This window comes from Strix aluco, chromosome 1 (assembly GCF_031877795.1).
Source record: "Strix aluco isolate bStrAlu1 chromosome 1, bStrAlu1.hap1, whole genome shotgun sequence".
In the NCBI taxonomy this organism is placed as follows: domain Eukaryota; kingdom Metazoa; phylum Chordata; class Aves; order Strigiformes; family Strigidae; genus Strix; species Strix aluco.
Genome location: NC_133931.1, coordinates 118958112 through 118978456, shown reverse-complemented (window position 1 = coordinate 118978456; position 20345 = coordinate 118958112). Strand labels below are relative to the sequence as shown.

Here is a 20345-nt window from a genome sequence, read left to right as displayed (position 1 = left end):
GTAATGAACACAGCTGCAGGGCAAAAAAAAACCCACAAAAAAACCTCAAACAATGAAACAAAAAAAAAAAATCCAAGGAAAAATCCATGGGCGAAAGAGGGAGAGACGAAGGTATCAGAACTTGCTGTTACAGCAGTGTCTCTCTCCAGCAAGGACCATCAATAAAAAGCAGCAGACAAAAGCAGTAGGTTTTCTGAACAGTTTTGTCTTCACATTTCCTAAGAAAGAGACTATACTACAGGGTCTTGAAGAAGCCAGAAAATATTTCAGGGCAATCAGGTTGCAGGATACTGATGGACACATTGGCTGCATACTGAGAAAACCCCATCGAAAGCCCATCGAAAAGCCAGATGTAGAGAGTTTCTAAAGTGGAAAGGTCTGTGGGCTTCTAAAGGCTTAGATCCAGTAGCACAGCATTAGGTGACCATCCACATGAAAACTAATTGAGTTGTAACACTAACTCCTGTTGGTCATTGATGAAAATTTTAAAATCTGGTTTTAAGTCTATCCTACAAAGCAACGCTGTACAAGACTGTAAGTAGTTTGAAGCATCTCTGAAAGCTTAAGATATGCCATGCATCTCCAATCTGTAAAATCCATGACATTACACTAAGGAAGATGGGCCAACCACATCAGGAGACTCTGAAATTGACAGAAGACCTTCTATAAAAAAACCATGAAGGGTCCAGGGCTGTTTTCTCAGACTGTCCAAGTGACTGCAGCATCTTAGTGGTACCCAGTTTTAGTAGTCCAGTGATGGACAAGATGACAGCATGGAAAAGAGGGGCTGCAGGTTAGCATATATATATAAAACAGGTATGATCTGGCACAGGAATAGAGCTAATTGAATTCAGGTCTTATTTGACTTCCTCAAGACTCTGCACTTTCTTAGGAGACACAAGGCCAAGTTCAGAAAACCTGCCTTAAGGTTTTGATTGGTGCCATTGCTTGGGAGAAGCAGCCTTTCTAACAGCACACCAGAGCCCATCTGGATTTTCAGTGCTTGGCAGATACTCAAGGATAATGCAAGCAGACTTCTTTTTCTGGAATAAACTGGTGTTAAAGAATAGTGACATGGGGACAATATCCTATGGCCTTGGATGAACTGTTCATCAAACATTTCGAGAACTTAAAAATAGCAAGCATTTTACAGCAATTTTGGTAACATTGGTGGGTGGTCTCCTCAGATGACGCTCCTAATTGTTCCAGTATTCTATTTCATTGAAAGCTGCCTGTATTTTCAACTAGATAACTTCATTTTTTGTTCAAAATTACTTTAAGATTGTCAGTAAACACGTACCCTATACAGCTTAAGACATACACAGTTTAAGAGATATGCTACTTAATAAGAAACTAGTATGTTTATAAAAGAATTTTATTCAATGATAAATTGAAGAACATTAATTTGCTTATTTGTCTCTTAATCAATATGAACACTACTTTTAAGATTTTAAAGAAAATACTATTGTAAGCACAGTACTATTAAAATTATCAAGGCAAGGCATAATAATTACATAAAATTGTGGGCATGATTGATTTTTTTAATGGACCATTCACTTGTTCTCTGACCCCCTAAGGATTTTTGCTCTTAGCCTCTCATACATAGTAAATTCATTAAATCCAACCTATTTCCCCAAAGTATTGCATCATTATAGAGGTATATAGTATCAAATACCAAGTAAAATAGAGCAAGTGAATTGTACTGCTAAAAACATTGAAGAGGAAAAAAAACAGAAAAAAAAGTTAAAATAGCAGCCATTGTGAACCAACACTGACAGTAACATTTTACTCTGTCTCCTAGCAAGCATTTTGAGGGACTATTCAGTTAATTTGCAAGATTCATTAATAGCATGTATCTAACATCATTATTTTACAGGATCAAAAGGAAACTCTCTGCAATCTAACTGCAAAAATATTTAGTCTCTGGGGACCAAATCAACACGTGAATTTTTCAGAAACATAAGGAAGCACCTCACACATTTGGTTGCTATTTTATTGTCTTTTATTAGTTGTACATGCCACTACCCCAAAGAACTTGCATTCTCTTATAGACATAACACAAAGGAAAGCAAATACATAGTTAGGGAAAGAGAGTAACGGGAGGAGGAAGACCTGTGTTATGATAACATCAAGCTGTTACGAAGTTCTGGCACATGCATTTTCTGCAGTTTCAGTGACACATAAATTGGTTTTATGACACACGAGGAGTGAGATTCCAGGAAAGATTCAAATTGGTTAGCATAACTTGATGGACAGGGATCAGGAATTTGCTCCATGCATTGAGGGCTATACAAATAATTTCACCATTCTACCTTGGTACCCAGCGTGACTATTGCAACCTCTCTTACATCACCACATGGACAGTCTATACTCTCACCATTCTTACTGAGAGAGACAGAGACACACAGAGAGACAAAGAGAGAGAATGAAGAGAGAGAAAACGTTACTAACTCAAACCTCGAGTCTTTCTTCTTTGAATAAATGTTTATGGCTGATTTTCTGGGGACCTAATGTTACTAAGAAACCCTCTATGCTGGGCAAGCTTGGATTCAGCAGAGCGTATTAAGCCAGGGATCAGCACTGTGCACGTGTGGCTAACCTTCCCCCTGCCCTGAGCTGGCTGGAGCGACAGAGGCAGCTTTCAATGGCTCTACACCCCTGGCATGAGTTTATCCACAAAGTGGCTGGTCTGCCCATGAAAAGGGAAGTTGCCTGTACAACACCCTCATATCCAAAATAATTTATTTCCTTCAGTTCCAGTATTCCCCTTTACCATTTAATCTGAAAGCACATTACTCTTAAAAACAGGAACAAATTTAACGACCCTCATTCACTTCTGTTAAAAAAGAGAAAATAAAAAACAATTAGACAAATAAAAAACAACCTATCACTGTGATCCAGCCACCCTCTACTGTCAGAATGGATAGAGAAAAACATGAATAAATTTTTACATCAATTTATGCAAGTATATCTGTTAAAGAGTAAAAAATTTCCCATAATGTAATCCAAACAGATGGTCACAAATGATAAAGTCTCTGCAGTTTAACAAGTTACTGCTGATCTTCATTAACTAATGAAAGTATACTCCTATCCTGCCTTAACTGTAATGCAAATCACTCAAAAGAACTGAAAGCAAACCATTTTAGGTTTAACTGAGGAGACTACACAAGAGTTACTGTGGCTCTGCTATTCCAGTGAGCTCTTAAGCTGATGAAGCCATTGTTTATAAACTTCTGTTCTTACCCACAGAAGACCAAGGTACATAGACATGATGGTTAAAGGGATCATTAGGACTAACTAGTCATACCTCCCTTCATAGTTCCCACATCGATCCTCAATTTATGGCTGAGCTATAGCATAATTTTTAGAGCAATCATTCCGATTCATAGTTCACTTTCATTGCTATTACCATTCAGCATTCAAACTTTGTAACCGTTTAAAGTTTGTCTCTTTACTGAAGAGTTGTCTACTCAAAGAGGTCTTCTCTCCACACACATCCCTGAATACTAGCTAATTTACGACCTAAGCTTTCCAAGGTTTTGACTAAATTGATATAAGAGATATCAGAGTCTGGCCCCAAATATCTAGGGCTACAAGAGACAGGATGAAAAGTAGATTGGAAATATTGAGAAGAGCATATGACATATATATTATATAGGCTTTTAATGTTAAAGGAAGCTGACAAGGAAAAATAGAGGTACTCACCACTCATTTTTACAATTAGCAGTTTAATATACATATCATTCCATAAACAGACTGCATGACACATAAATAGGCTGAACTCCAGTGACAAATAACTGGTAAGTATAACTTTTAGGTTCTTTCTAAATATATCAATGAAAAAACTAGATATGCAAGACTTTGAAGAAAAATACAAAACATACTTCATTCTATATAAATATTTGTTTTCTGAAAATGTCAATAAAATCAGTTATAGAATATATAGGGAAAACATTTCATTTTATTACTTCAGTCTCCTCAATAAGGGAAGGAGGCTCTGGGTCTATAAAAGATGCTTAATGCAGCCAAAGAAGCTGTTGATACTTATGTCCAAAATAAATCCAGCTTTGTCTTGTTATTGAAAGTATATAAACATATCGACATTTGGGAATTTTCATCAGTGAAAATTGAACTTCAGTTATTTAATTTAAAAAACAAACTCTCTCTATCAAAGTTTAAGCAAATACTGAAGTCTACCTCTCCTGTTCTTGCTTCATTCGTATTCTCTCCTCTTCTGAAGTAAGAGCTTCCTGCACTTTTATTTTACCAGTTTTCTCACTCTTGTCATCTTTGCGATGTTTGCCAAACCTGTTAATAACACACAAAAAAAGAATCTAACTTGTGAAATGAACAAAACTGTATTTTCCTTTTCCTATGAAAAAGTGAGTCCTCCAAGAAGGGCTGCTTGGAAACCAGGAAGGGGAAGTGCAAAGACCTCAGAATCTCAATTTTTAATATTCTCAGGCTGCTTTCAGGTTTTTTGCATAGGTTGTTTTTACTTTATTTTTACTTCACTCCTCTTAAAAGTTTATAGAATTCCTCACTAAAGAACAGAACGAAAAAAAAAAAGAATAACAGGACCACATTCGGTTTTTTCTGCCAGGATTTGGGGTCACTATTCTTAAATACAGTCAAACAATGTTTTCAAAATTACTCAACACTATCACTGCCAAAGAATGCAACTCAAGTTTACATTAAAGTGAAGACTTTCATGTACGAACTGCAAGAGATACAGTGCTGTATGTCTGACAACTGCCCAGAACACAGTACCACCCTCAACACCCTCCCCACAAGAGCAGTTTCACCACACAGTGGATGCCATTCAAAAATGTAAATTTATTATTTTTCAGCAAGTTTTTTTTAAACTTTATTACTTGTGACTCTTTTCCCCCATGGGTGAGTGGAGGGATGGAGCTGGCTGGGCTGTCCCAGATAGAGCGAGATGCTGCCAACCCAGTGTTTGCCCTCTTCACGTCTCCTCTTCCCCTCTACCGGCTATATTTCAAGTATTTTAGGTTTCTTCCGTATTTGCACATTCCACTGTTTCCTTTTAAACTTTCAGGGAGAGCACAGTTTGGCATTTGAGACCGTTATTATTAGGACAAAAATGCGTGTATTTCTTAGATATTTCAGACCTACTCTGAAAGGAATGAGTTTTGTATAGAGTGAACTAAACAAACACTTAAATATAGCCCTTAAATATATCTAAAGTTTAGATGACAATTTTCTATTTAAGGCAGAAGGGATAACACATATCTGTTAAACAGTATCTTATTATAATACATACTTATTAAATATGGGATAATTTGTCAAACCAAAAGCAGCAAGAATTTTCCTTTTTTTCAGTCAAAAGCTCAGATGAGAGCAGACTGACACCTGTGGCACTTCACACTCAGGTTCACATCAAAAGTGAAGTGAAAGCACTGAAACATGCAAAGTCCAGCAATGGTACAGACAGGACACTGCAAATGCTCGCAAACACTGAAATAAACCACAGAGTTCTTAAAAATTTCTTCTGACCCACGAATGTAAACTGTTTGAAATACTTAGAGTCCACCAGGCATTTATAATATTTTCCCTTTTGCTCCTGTTGATTCTAGTACAAAACCACTGTGTGGGTTGAAGACATACCACACAGTGACCCTGCAGAATAATTAATTTCTGGCCACTCAGTCAAGAGATATTATGCCGTGTAACCATGTTTATGGCTCTTAGGGCAGCTGTTTAAAAACACAACAGAAAAATACAGTTTAGGAGCCTGTACACAAACTTTACAGTGCATGGCTGTTCTCCACAGTTCCCAGATTGATCATTTTCAAAGTAATTCAGGCATCTGAAAACTAAAACTGTTCATTAATAATAATAATCTGAAAAGGGAAAGGCAGGGGACAGGATAGGGTTAAAAATCACAAAAGAGGACATGAAGTTAAAGCCTTTGATTTTATAATATGTTATACGTAAAGCTGACATACTTCAATTCAGTAACTAGAAACACCAGCATATATCTTTTAAAACATACACCTATTTATTAGAGAGTAGTCAAAACCATTATACAAAACATTTACATATATGACACAAGAGCTTCAAATCAAGTACTGGATGTCGTACACCAGACAAAAGAGAATGGTTAATTTAAAATAGCCCTAAATCCTCTAGCCAAGAGAGGAGTTTTGGCAGAAAAACAGTGGAACTGAGCCATTTTACCCTGATACACAGAGAGTGCTGGGGGTGGCAGGGGTCTGACTGACAGAACACACAGAGCTGCAGGGAGACACACAACATATGTGGTACTGTAGCACAGCATCTCTGGGATGCCCGTGTTTGGTTGTGTCTCCTGTCCTTCCTTGACCCATTCAAAATGTTAGGCAAAGCAAAGGAACCAAATTCTGGAGTAGCCAGTTTATTTTTGTAAAAGAACTAGTGGTTAAAAAAAAAAAAAGAAATAATAGATAAAATTGAATTAGTTAGTACCCATTGTGTTTTGGCAGCAAAACAGAATTCAGAATTTCTACCACCATAAATCAATTCATTGCAAGTATGAACAGAAATATATTGATTTTTTATTAACAAAAATAAAGGACACAGGAAATTTCTAATAATCCTTGTAAGCAATCTAGTAAATGTCTGGTCAGGCTGCATGATTGTGGGAAGAGCATTTCTAATGTTAACATGCAACGCAAACCTAGCAAAAATTGATGGTTTGAGTTTCCAGATCCAACCATCCAAGTCCAGAACACACCACGCTCGTGCTGCGTTTCAACAGAGACAGAGGTATGTTTACCGCACAGGAAGCACTCGGAGCATCAGGAGGGTTCAATTTGCTTTGGCTCATGAGCAAGCTGTGGCAACAATCCTTCTCTTCCAGGGTTTTCTTCCAACCATCTGGGAATGAATGTTCCTTCTGCCCTCGGGGACCATCCTGATAAGGTCTCCAGGAGACATCTCAGGTCCTTTCCCAGGCATTTCAAAGGGTGTCCATATTGTTCCCACTCTGACCGAAGATTTTCCAGTGCCCATCTCTGACAAGCTTTGTGGTCATTCCAGCAGTGGACAGCCTGGCAGAGTATGAACCATGGTGGTCTTGCAAAGTTGCCTTCTCTGGACTTTGTCACCCACAGAAGTGATATATCTGCCATAATCACCACTGCCTGTAACAAGTTCAGCAACATTAACTGCGCTGTCCCTACACCTGAACCCAGAATAATCAACACCATTCTTCCCCCTCCCTGATTGTGGCTTCATGTTTTTAACGCCATCACCTGCACAGATAGCATCTCCATGATACCCACAAGCCATGGAGCTGCAGAGCAGTTTGGAAACACACTGCCCTAAATCAGTCTGGCTCTGAACAAATCTGCATACTTTCAGCAAAACCTCTGTGCAAAAATATTTACAAGTTCAAGATTTCTCTTCTCCACCGAGATTGCAAGTCTAACAGCATCTCTGTTAAGCTTCAGCTTACAATAGTAGAAGTAACAGACAAACAAAGGAAACACATTTTCCAGGCTCCACCAAGCACTTGAGAAACATATTTAAAAGAACTGTAATGGGGATACATATGTACACACACACCCCCCCTTTTATTTCTGTAGAACCAGTCAACGCTCCTCACTCCAAACATCATTCAAAGGTTTTGGTTAGATTACTCTTGCTAACAATAAATGCATTTGCTATTTATTTCCATTAAAAGTGTTTGCTCCATCAAGTATGATTTATAGTCATAATGAAACCCACAGCCCAAATCAGCATCCTCTCCTCCAAATTTATAACAGACATTTATAAATTATTTAACATTCATATTCAAACCAAGTTTAACTACGGAAGAGCAACATCCAGCAATACTAAGGCACACCATTGAAGTGAGCTGTCAACACTCCCTCGACTGTACTGTGATGACTACACTGGTGTCAAGCTAATCAAAATCACCAGTCCTAATTTCCTCAAGTAGATGTTTCCTACTCTGATTCAAGAATATTAAGAAAAACAGGACACTTTGAAATAAAAATAAGAGTATTGAGACCACTGAAATTCAGTCTATGCAATATCCTTTCAAAACACCAAATTCACATCCCACAGCCACCCTGCACTGTCTTCACAGTCATGGTAAAGCCCTTCCCGGCTGCTCTCCAGTGGCCCTTTGTAGCTGTGTGAGTCAGAAGAAGCAAAGTGTGGGTCAGGTCCCCCGAATTACTCCCGGTATTTAAAACACCCCAATGTGAATGCATCAGCCCAGTGGAAAGATCTGGCTTACCTTTGCAAAAGTTTCACCTTCTAAAATCTGCAAGTTGTGTAGTCCCTGACTTGCCCCATGAACATTAATGCGTGAGTGACACCTTCCCAGCAACCCACCAGCATTTGCAGCAAAGCTTACTTCTTTACTGCTCAGGTACTCGAAAGGAAGGGAAGGAATTAGGATGTATGCCCCATACATGACCCATGGCAACTTTGGAACTTTACTGCTTCCAATACTGTTTCTTCCATAATGCATATTACATTGAATGTCCTGGCACACCCACGCAATAACTTCCCCCACTGAAGCAATTGCTCACTTAATGATAACAACCTAAGGCTAGAAACTCCCAAAGTGCAATTGTTAACGATATTTCCCTTGTAAAATAGCAATCACCATCCATTTGTCCTGTGTCAGAGAGACTCCAGACTTTTGCAAGAACATGGCCTTGAGGATACTGGCAAATGATTTGATCCCAGCCCTCACTGCTCACTTCATGGACACAGGAGCTGTTCACTGCTGCACGCAGCTGGTTAGCGAGTGCCTGAAGCACCTGGAGATTTTCAGACACTTGTCTGAACTCATTCTCATTGCTGTGAGGCTGGCTGCTGGGATACTTGTTGCAGTTCTTACAAATGCAAATGAAATGACGACTTTCCTTCTGAAGCAGACATGAGAACTCCACCAGCTCAGGATCTGTGCACAGCAATGCTCCTTGCATTAGTGAAAAGGAAGACAGCGTTTAAAAACAAAGGTAAGAACTACTGTTGGAATTGAAAATCAAAACAGTGCAGAAAACGAGCATCTGTGACACTGATGTTCAGACAGTCCTGGGAATCTAATTCCAAGCTTCTGTCATTTGCTAAATTCAGTGCCAACAATTTAACTGTGAGCTATAGAAGCCCTACCTAAATCAGTGCACAAGATACCAATGCACAGACACAAGCTACCGCATGATGTGCAGAAAAACTACATACGCTATTGCCTCACAGAATTAACATATTAACGATGAAAAAAGATGTGATGCTAGACCTTGAGCTACACCAGATACTGTGGAGCACCTGCAGCCATAGCAGCACAGCACTGAACTGTGGCCATCACTTCCCCCAGTCTGAATTCTTAGAAGCAGAGAGCAGAATATTATTCATGGTGGAAAACAAAGAGCAAAAGAAAGTGCAAATTTTCCTCCAAACCCCAAATAATAAAAAAAAAAATTACCCGTCTGTTCACAAATATATTCTTTCATAGACATAGCTTAATACTTCTTTGAGGCCACATACTGTATAGTTATGGAGTAGTCTCTTTATAATAGTAACACTACCTCACGTAACAGCTAGTTTATTCAGTAGCTCTGTCATCTAAACCCCGTTATAAAAAGTACAGCTAAAAATTGGTTTCATTTTATTTTGTAACTGCATAAGCAAAAGCTTGAAGAAAAAACTTCTACAATTAATTGAAATATAGGCTGTATATTAAAAATACCCTGTCTATCCAAGAGTGTGAGAAATTGATGAAAGACTGCAGCTGAAATCTTGTTCACTCTAATTGCCAAGAGACTCCAGGGTTCTACTTAATTTATAGCTTCTTAGTTCTCCTTTCACATTAAGGGTTAGAGAAAGTTGCAAGATAAGTGTAAATGCTCAAAGTCATATTCACAGATCCACAGACTTAATCCTCAAATTCAGCAACAATAGCAATCACAGTAAGTGAAGCAATTAAAAAATATAAGAGGACCATTTTTCAAAAGTATGAGCTCTAGAATAGAACAGCCAAGTCATATCAGAGGAAAGGACCATCCTCACACCTTGTGATACTAGCTTGTTACATTATTATTAATAAAAAGACTAGAACACAGACCTATATGCCCAAAGCTTGACCCTCAAATAGGAAATCCCATGAACTCTGGAAAATGACGTCAAACTAAAATGCATACACAAACCTCTCTGTCAGTCCCTAGCTGGCTTACTTTCAAGCTTACTTGCTTGAATGACCGTCACCAACCAGGAGGTGACCTAATCCAAAACCTATCACACTCAACAGAGAGGCACTGACTAGCAAGTGCCTTCAGTGGCTTTGGGCCAATGCATCAAAGCAACTAAACAGTATGAGACTCAACAAAGAAGACAGTGTAGCAGAACATTTAAAGAACAAGCTCAAGCTACAATATGATGCCATATATATAAAATATGTGAAATGTATATAATATACACATGTAGACATAAAGAACATGTAAATGATTTTGCATAAATATATAGACAGAACAAATGAAGAAAGGAGGATGTATGAGTAGTAGCAACAGAAATTCCACATTTACAACTTATCTCAAAAATATCTTCAGTTTAAAAGCATATGTATCAGCACCCTCGATATAACAAAAATAATATACATATAATCTGCTAAATGGATTTTACTCTGATGCGTTACTGATGAGATCATTGTCGTCTGCCAAATCATCCACCTATTTCATTAGAATAAAGAGCTATAGAAGAAACATGCATTAGTTGATTAATGAAAAAAAACACAAAAATTGATTGAGACAAAAGTTCAGTAGCATTATGTTCCTTAACAGAAAAAAGGCCATCATTAAAAATTAACAAATGGTTAAGTGTCTTGAGCTATTCTATCAGTGCTCTCTGTCTTCAAGGCATGCTCTTTTCCCCATAGTAACAAACAGTATTCACACACACCCCCCCTAACACTACTCAAAGGATTTTGCAATGATTTCTGTAATCTTTTTCACCCTGCTGTATCAGCAAAATCATAAGATTTATATTTCAAAAGATTACGGTGACACACAAGAACACTCTGTTGCTAAAAAAACCCTTAATAAGCATAAACAAGGGTTCAGCACAGCACACAAACAAAAATCACCCTGGTTAGTGATGACTTGAGGGTTTACAAGCCTTCCTTTTGAAGCAAAATTGTGCAAGTGCTATTTTTAAAAATATGCTTGTAAGTGCAAACATTTACATATTTGCAATGGATTTCTAGAAATAGCCAGTTATCACATCTAATCAAATCAGTAAATCAAATTCTGCTTGTTAGGAGGGAGTGGAATGACTGCTAGAGTGACAGCAGCAGCACTATCCTGAGATGATACAGGAGCACTGATGCACAGGCAGCAGGAGCAAGGCACCTTGATGTAGGAGCTTGTGGGCATAGTTAAAATGGATGTTTATAACTTCTCATTTTCCAAGGGTTTCCTTGTCTATATTAAAACTGATGAAGCAGCGTTCCTTCGGTTGCAACATTCAGCAGAAGACTCCTGCCAGGAGGGTTCCTGGAGAACTCTGCTGTCCCAAACGAAGAAAAATACATTACAAAAGGGCATAGGTAACTCATGAAAATGAAGAATACCTCTGAAAAGGTACATTGTACCTTGTCAGAGCAATGAAGTTTGCCTTCAAGCAATAAAGAAACTCATGTGCTCAGCCATGAACACAGAAATTTAAAGCAGGAGAACCAAAGTGGTTATCACTCCAAATTATCAGTCCTCTCTGAAGTTGCCACCCTGTGCACAAGTGCTGTAAAGCACATGAAGGTCTTCTGTGTTATATTCACACATTTTCTCCCAACAGCCTCTGCCTCACTTTCCAAACATTAAGAACCATTTTCCATCACTGTTCAAGTGGGGATTCTAGTACATCTCACCAAACTAAGGCTACTCAAAAACAACAGCCAGGACGGCACATCAATCACAATACTTCATGTGCAACATCACCGGTGATTCCCACAACAACTTCCTGGAAAGAAGTGGAAACAACATATGGGACCAGTAACCGTTTCCAGCCACTGAAGCTTAATCTGCCTGTCTTTGTGAGTCAGTATCCCAACTTCACAGAAATGGGTATAATGCCAAACCAAGAGACATGTCATGAGGTTTCATTCAATTATTTTCATAAACAGTTTTGATAACATTTCCTGAAAGGCATGACACAACAGGCAGAATATTATTCACACCAAGTCGTTCTCTTTTCACAACTTAAGCATTTGTAATATTTACTTCTAGCATAAAATGGTGGAACTTTTAAAAACAGATTTCTTTTACGGAGAGACCATCTGTTTGCAAATTTCTAAACAGAAGATAATATTCTTGCATTGCTACTCATGATCGCCTAAAGCTAGCTGGAGCCATTGACTGCTCCAATAAATAAATAAATAGATAAATAAATAAATAAATAGAAATAAGAAAAAAACTAACAACTAATCCAAACTACTGCAGTTTAAAAACGGGCTGAGAAGGTCAAAGGAAGTAGGGATAATTTTACAATGATAATATTGGAAAGACAGCAGCAAGTCAGCAAACAGACAAGAGATTCTTCTATTGTATGGCCGAATCAACACAGTAAGCAATACCACAACGTACTAAAAGTCACCATAAATAACTCATTTTCATGGTGGTCAGCCAAAACCTGTTAAACTGTGGATTGTGGCATCCCTGAAGGAATTGGGAATAAAAAAGAAAGCTTCTGCTTAGATGCGACTGTGTTAGCAATCATCAATGATGGGAGCAACCACAGAAGCAGTACATGACATTTTAATGGATGTTTCATAACAGTCTAAGCATTTTAAAGTTTGCTTGTGTGGCAAAAACTCTTTAATGTTGTGTATGCATTCAAAAAAGAGAGTGGTTATTGACCACAAAGTTACTTGCCCCAAGATTAAATCTGATACACTAAGTGTGTGCTATTTGTCATTGAAGAAAGTAGCTCATACATGTGACACAGCCAAGCTAATTCAGTCTTTTAATAGATAATATAATCTTAATGGGCAACATATCCTTTCATTACTGTCATTTAATGCACTTACAAATGCTCTTGTCCCCCTTCTCAGACAGAATCTGCCCATCAAGACTGCAGTGCCCTGTTAAGTAATTCAGTGCTGGGCAGTAAGATGCTAAACAGTAATTGAAAAACTGTAAATACAAATTGCAAAAAGTAAAGTCTCACTTACAAAGTAAAAAGCAGGCTCCTGAAAAAGTCTGAATGAAGGCCTCCAGTATATCAACTCGTCTTTCACAGACTACATACATAAAAGCAGGCATACAACCCTCTACTTTGCAATACATGATACCATATATAGGAATAAAAAATCCTTCCCAAATTCTAAGCATCAACAGAAGCCTACTATTAACAGGTGTCTGACTGTCTGAAGTACAGTGTAGTTATTCTTCTATAACATAAGCAATTTTTCTGAGTCAGGGTAAAATGCTCCTTCCCAGTGTGCTGGGTGCCAAGTCCAGCCAACTGCCTCTTGCTCACACTGTACCGAGCAGCTCACAAAACCTTACCCCAGCATTCCCCACCTGACAACTGCTGCCCTGCAACCATGCAGTGGGATGGGCTCGCTTCTGTTGGTGCATTTGTCACATTCTACACATCAGTTTAAAAATTGTGGACCAATTTAGGTATTAATAATACTACATTGTATGCCTCTAATTACCAGTGTCCACTAAGAGCGTTTAGCTTAGAGAAAGCATTTAAACCATGGCTACTCTTCAACATGTTCTCTCTACAACTATACTTCTAATTCCTGCCCTGTTCATTTTAATGCATTATTGTTTCAAAATACAATGCTTCAAAATTGCAAATTATGTCTGGCTCAAGGGCTGATTATGAGAAATACTAGCACTTCTGCCTCTGTGTGAATAACTCTGATAATAATGAGAGATTGATTGAGCTCCAAGAAGTCCAAATGATGAGAATGGTCAATTTGAACATTTCTATTAGCTTCTTTTGTTAAATCTAACACTTTGCCAGGCCAGAGACAAATACTGCATCTGGTTACCATGATTTTTTCCAACCCTGCAGAAGTACAATTTAGAAAATGGGTACTGGTCTAAAGGCAGACCTTATAAGAAATGCTAATGAAACATAAAAACCCACCCATTTTACTGGCACTCAAGAGATGGGGAAAAAAAAAGAAAAAAAAAAAAAAGTTGCAAGGGGAATTTGCTTCAACACTTTCCTGGCAGAAAAGGAAAAAAACCCTCAGTAATACGAAGAGTCTTCACAACTCCATTTTACAGCTGAAATGCTTGTTTGCATATTTATGAGAATGGCCTGCCTACGTAAATGTGAGCTACAACAAGAAAATCACTAAAGATGTTCACTAAGCACATGCAACAGGTAGAGAAATGAGGACACAAATGTAACACACCAGCTAGTTAAACCAGGAAATTGCAGTAACATTATTCCAACAACTTAGTCTTTCAGCCTTGCAATTACACTGTATAAAATCAGCAAAGGTTAACATAGACACACACAAAGTTAATCAAACTACTGGCAGTTCATCTGGAACCTTCCAAAGATTAAAACTTCCCTACAGATCTCATTACCTAGAAATGTTAGTAAGTCAGTCAGCACTTTTTCTGTCAATTACTGAAAAATCTTTGTTGATACACATCTCCTAGAAAATAACCTCTGTAGGGAAAATTAAGCAATAGGTGATGTCTCTATATCTTTAGCCTCATTCACGTGTTTACACATATGGGAGGTAGGCAAAGCACAGACTATGTCCAGATGAGGACAACAGACAACATCGCAGGATCTGTGGGAACAGTCTTAACCAAAATATCCTTAAAACCCAGACAAGTGTACAGCTGCTATTCTCTTCTCAGGGGATGCCTACACCACCAAACAGCATTTCCTCTTGCTGAGCTGCAGCACCCAATTGCTGCTGGCTGTAGGTTACAGTTTAGGGTCTCCTGTCCCATTCTGGGTTCCACAGTGACACGTAAGTCTCCTTGGGGATAAAAAATAAACCCTAATTATAAAAATAAATAAATAAGGCCATTAGGATACTTTTACAGGGTGCTCTAGAGCACAACTCAATTAAGCTATGCTGAATGCCCCTACATTGTCATAAAAAACAGAGGTAAAAAAATAACAGATACATTATTTTGAAAGTTTGCTACACACAGGGCTGAGGCACAGGACTTAGCCTGAGCCAAGGCTCTGGTTAGTATGGTTAATGCACACTCATTAACATGCCACTGCTGGCTTCACATACCTCTGTCTATTCTATCAGCTGATATTCTGCCCTGTGGCATGAAAATTTAGTTTCCATACGCAGTATCTTCTGGGTGGAAAATTAAGAGCGAGACTTTGCACTGCAGCAGCACCACCGGAACAAACCATCTCTGGAGCGGATGCAACAAGACTCAGGTGCACCATCGCTGGGAAGTCAGTTTGGCAGCGAGTCCCCGCAGCAGCTGGTGCAGGGGCTTGCCCAGAGCTACCTGGAGCCCTGGAGACACCCAGCATCCTGTAACTGCCAGTACTCAGAGCTTGAGCTGTCTTCATGGTAACTGCAGTTGAAATAACTATATCAATTATGATTTACACTGGTGATTATTTCAGGGCCAAGCTGGGAGTGGAGATTTATTTCAGATTGAAAAGGAATACAAACCAGGACTTGCATGGGACTAATTACAGGCAAGAGATGTGGGGTGGGGGAGTTTTTTTTGGTTCCAGCCACCATACAAATAAGCTCCTAGCACAGAAGATCACAGACCAGGACCAGCCCCATATACACTGACATTTTTGTTCTCATTCATACACACTCAGGCACTATAAGAAGTGAGTGACTGGGCCTATATTTATTTAGAAACCCAGACAGATGATGTTTAAAATAAACCCAACCTTAACATCAAAGATACCCAGCTCCTGAGACGTTCTTCTCCAAATGATATTGGCTCTGCTCATACTTGGTGCTGCACACAGTATACAGCAATTATCACTGCCATCTTAATATTGCTTCTGAATATAGAGCGTAAAATAATCTTAAAAAAAAGAACCATACCGATGAAAATGGCACTGAGTCTTCACATTTTATTTATCTTACACAAGCAGTTTTCTTCCTTTTGCAGTTATAAAAGGCAAACAGAATTAGCAAAGTATTTGGAGCTCCACAAATGATATCACGACTCCTAATGATTACAGATGATAATACTGTTGGTATCATTACCTGCTCAGCAACATCAGAAAAAAGAATCACTTTAACTGTAACACTACATCTGAAACTCCTGTTTGTGAAAGCATGTTGTGCTCTGCATTTCAGGACTTTAGCACTATGAGTTAAAGACAAAGATAGCATCTATAATAACACTGTGAAATATCTGAGACTTATTTGTGGTATGTTGCTGTTGAAATGTGTAATAGCGATTCAACTTGCATTCTAAATACTGCTGGCACACCTGGTGTTGAATATGCTAGAAGCACTTGCAATCGGTATAAAAATATACTACTTTCATTATTGTGGTACTCAAAAATGCTGATACAGCTAAGATTCTAGATGCATTTTTGTTACTAAATCCTATTTTGCAGAACTTTTAGAGGTAATCCATAAACTTTGTTTCTGATTAGACATTTTCTTACCAAGTACTATCTATAACAGCATAGCAGAAAAAAGAAATCTACGTATATTTTCAGTCATCCATCCACCTTCAAAGTAAACTCAACAGCAGCATCTGGAAGCTGTAGATAGCATATGTTTTTAGCATACAAATATTTCGTATTTCTACAACACAGGAAACACCACAGGACATCAAAGCCCTTGGAGACACTGGCATGGACAAGGTAATATCCCATTTTTAAAATGAGAAAACAGTTTCTCTTGAAAGCTTAAGCAACTTGCCAAACTCCAGGAGACTTCTGTATTGCAAGCACAAACAGTGTAAGGACGAACTCTGCAGATTCCATTGACAAAGCCAGGTCTATGAGGTTTATATATCTACTGAACTAGTTATTTCTAACAGACAATTTCTCTACCAATACAGCATTACCGACATACTTTCAACATATAATACAAATCCTTTAAAATAGCCATACCAGTAGTGTGCTATTATATTGAAAACAGTTAAGAACACCAAGTAGTTCCATGAAACCATACCACGTTCTTTTTCATTTTAGGACTAGGCACTACAAAACTGATATCAAAAAAGTCCTGAAAAAACTGTTAAAATTTGTAGAAACTATGAATTTGAGTGTACAGAGATGCAAACGATTCAAAATTTCCTGTTAATCACCTCAGCAGCTAGCCCAAACATACACTGTAAAACTAGTCCATGAAGTGAATGCATTCCAGCAGGGTCTATTTTACAAACATCTACGGCCTTTTCTTGCACTCCTGCTTATTTTAAGTTTGCACAGAAGCAGTAAAAGTTAATATGCAGTGGAACACTACATTAACTACTGAAATGTTATTGCACATCAAAAAGGTTTACTGCTACTTTGCAAACATGCTTACCTGAGTGCCATAAAATACCAACATAATGAGTCAAATCTACTGCAGTGCATTGCAATCAGGTCTTTGCACTTGTAAAAGCAGCTCCTGGATACCACAATAATGAAAGTAATCTCTAAATGACATTTTTGTATATGATATACTACAGATTTTGTTAGTATTTTGGAATTAAGTAAATCCACCCCAAATCATCAGTAGCAGGACAAATTGCCCAGAATAGAATATAAACACACCATATTTTGTACTTGAGCACAAAGGTAACGTCTCAAGAAATCCTCGAGCTGCAGATCACTGAAAGCCTGGAAGATAGACCTGGGAAGAAGTGCTATATGGTTACACTGTTCTGGTACCCCACCCTTGGGCGCTACTACTTACCACTGTCAGGGACAAAGCATTGGGACACAGGGACATACTGGGTATCATTCAACTCTGTGTGACTGTATTCTTACAGTAAACTCTAGAGAATCTACTGAACATGGAAGGAATTAAAAATAATACTTTCTCCCCCTCCGAAAGTAATATAAACTTCCTTCTTTTGTAACTGGCTGTTCGAACTACAAATGCTTGAGGTTTTACTCAATATCTGTACTTTGACATGAAAATGAGAAGTATCAGCATTAATACAAGTGTTGTGTTTTTAATTAAAACCAGGTCACATTTTCTGGTGTAGCATGAAATAGTAGGAAGGAAGATTTCTGTAGACTGCTTCTTCCTCAGTTCCACAGAAAATAATCACCTTTTCTAGCTCAGTGGATCATCTCAGACACTATTAGGTATCATATCAGCCAATCAAGCTTGGTGTCCATCCAAGACACTTTAGAGTGAGATGCTTGGAAGCACAGCAAAAATAACTGTTTACAGATAACTTCTTCCTTAACGTTTAGCATGTAATGGGTGGCTCACAGTCATTAATGCATGCTTAGCTGCATTATTTCATATATTCTTGGTGTTCAAGGAACTGTGGGGACAGTAAGTCCCTGAGGGTAATCACATATCACAAACAGCCTTTAAAATTTAAACTTTTTGGTTTATAATCTTGTACATCTATATGGTTTTGCTTCATGAGAAGGATAAGTACATGTGGACTGATTCAGATTTTTTGTACTGGTGATTATTCAGTGTAACTTGTTCCTGTCTCCTCTTACCAAGGACAAATACTTTTCACCAGGAGAGTGGTTAAGCACTGGAACAGGCTGCTGAGAGAGGCTGCCGAGTCTCCATCCTTGGAGATATTTGAAACTCAACTGGGCGTGACACTCAGCTCATGAAACATTGAAGTTGGACTGCTGCGAGCAGGAGTTGAACCAAGCAGAGATCCCTTCCTGCCTGAATCACTCTGAGTGCAGCATTTTTGATATCTCTTAAGTTCCTCCTAATTCTATCTTCTTTTTCCCTTCAGAAGAATTCATCAACGGATTCAAAGCAGGGGAAATACTACTTGCATACCCCATTGGTATTGTGTTTCTAATATTTCCTTCTTTCTTATTCTTTCTACAAAACTTTTCTTCCTCTTACTTTTCCCCAAAACAACAATGTAAAAGCCTAAATAAGCCCTCTGAATGCCTTATACCCACTATTTTCTTACTACGTTCAGGGAAATGCAGGGGTTCACAGACTATTTCCATTCCGGTATATTCTATTCCATAAATCACACTGGCTTATACCCATTTTGCCATTTTCACTGAAGCGTTTTATAATTCTGTCTTTAATGACTATTTCTCTGCACAACAGTAGGACATGTGGAAATCCATCAGCCTGCCAACGCATCACAAATACAGATCACTGCTCCCAGGAAGTGCAATGCACTAGTAAGTTGGAGCTTTGCCTTTTAGAAAAGGATCAGCTGTCCTGCAGCTGACAACTTAGGTACCTCAAGGAACTATGACTTAATAACCTATGTCATCTTCAGCTATAAAAATATATTAGGTTGCATTAATTTTCATCTAAGGCAACATTTTCCCATTTTTAAACAGGATTTTCAGAAGACTCTGCTTTATAAACATCCTTTATAAACATCTACAGCATCCTTAATGTGTACCAATGTACAGGTGTTATTAGTAGCAAATTATATCTCCAAAGAACATTTCCAACAGATAATGAAACAAATGTCATTAACAGAGCTTTTCATCTAACAGATCCTTCACGTCTCAAGACAGTATTTATTTACCATACTTTGTTATGGACTAGCACACACTGCCTAGTTAGTCTTCAATTATCACATCAGGTGGAGGAAAAAAAAATCCTATTTCTATATAAGCTAAAACTGAAATTGACTTTGAATCTCTGAACTGTCAACAAATTCTTCTCTGAAAAGGCTTGCTTTGCAGAGATTATAAAGTAGGTGTCATCCTTGACACTTGCGTTCTATATTCATCCGGCAGACCTGGAAGAGAAGCGCCACAGAACGCTGCGCGGGATGGCGGAGGGCTCAGCTGTCACACCGCCTGCCTTCCTCGCTTGCTTTGCAGGCAGAGACGGTGCTGTAGGTGTCAAAGGTTCTCTATTTAAACTCGCTGACAAGCAAAGGAAGAATACTGGGCGAATATGTTAGCAGCCACTATGAACTCGCCTCTAGTAACAGGTCATCCTGACACTTATTTCTGGATGTTAGAAACAAAAGCCCCGATTCTATTGAAATTAAAAAAAACTCCACACCAAACCCATATGATAAATCCCCATCAGATTTACAAGTTCAAGATTTACTCTGGGAAAATCCAGTGTTAAGAATACATAGAGCAAAGCCCTGCTTTCTGTCAGAATGACAAACTGGAAAGCCACATACGATTATGTTAATCTCTCACTTCAAATCTCCCTCGCACAATTGCATACCAGTGCTTTCTGTGTTTCGTTTAAAAGTCATAGAGTTTAC

General features: G+C 38.3%; 1 protein-coding gene across 16 annotated transcripts in view; it reads right to left on the bottom strand.

Moving 5' to 3' along the window:
• The window catches only part of PARD3 (par-3 family cell polarity regulator), a 457172-nt gene that overhangs the window by 114901 nt on the left and 321926 nt on the right, over nt 1-20345 (bottom strand). For 9 of the 16 annotated variants that reach the window (XM_074832438.1, XM_074832455.1, XM_074832476.1 and 6 more), the window contains one exon: nt 4198-4308. The exons of 4 other annotated variants lie outside the window; for them this stretch is intronic. In XM_074832438.1, the coding sequence (XP_074688539.1) occupies nt 4198-4308 (111 nt within the window). Of the gene's footprint in view, nt 1-1979; nt 2386-4197; nt 4309-6002; nt 7149-20345 lie in introns of those variants that run through there. 3 more of the 16 variants (XR_012624146.1, XM_074832545.1, XM_074832554.1) reach the window with 3 other exon arrangements.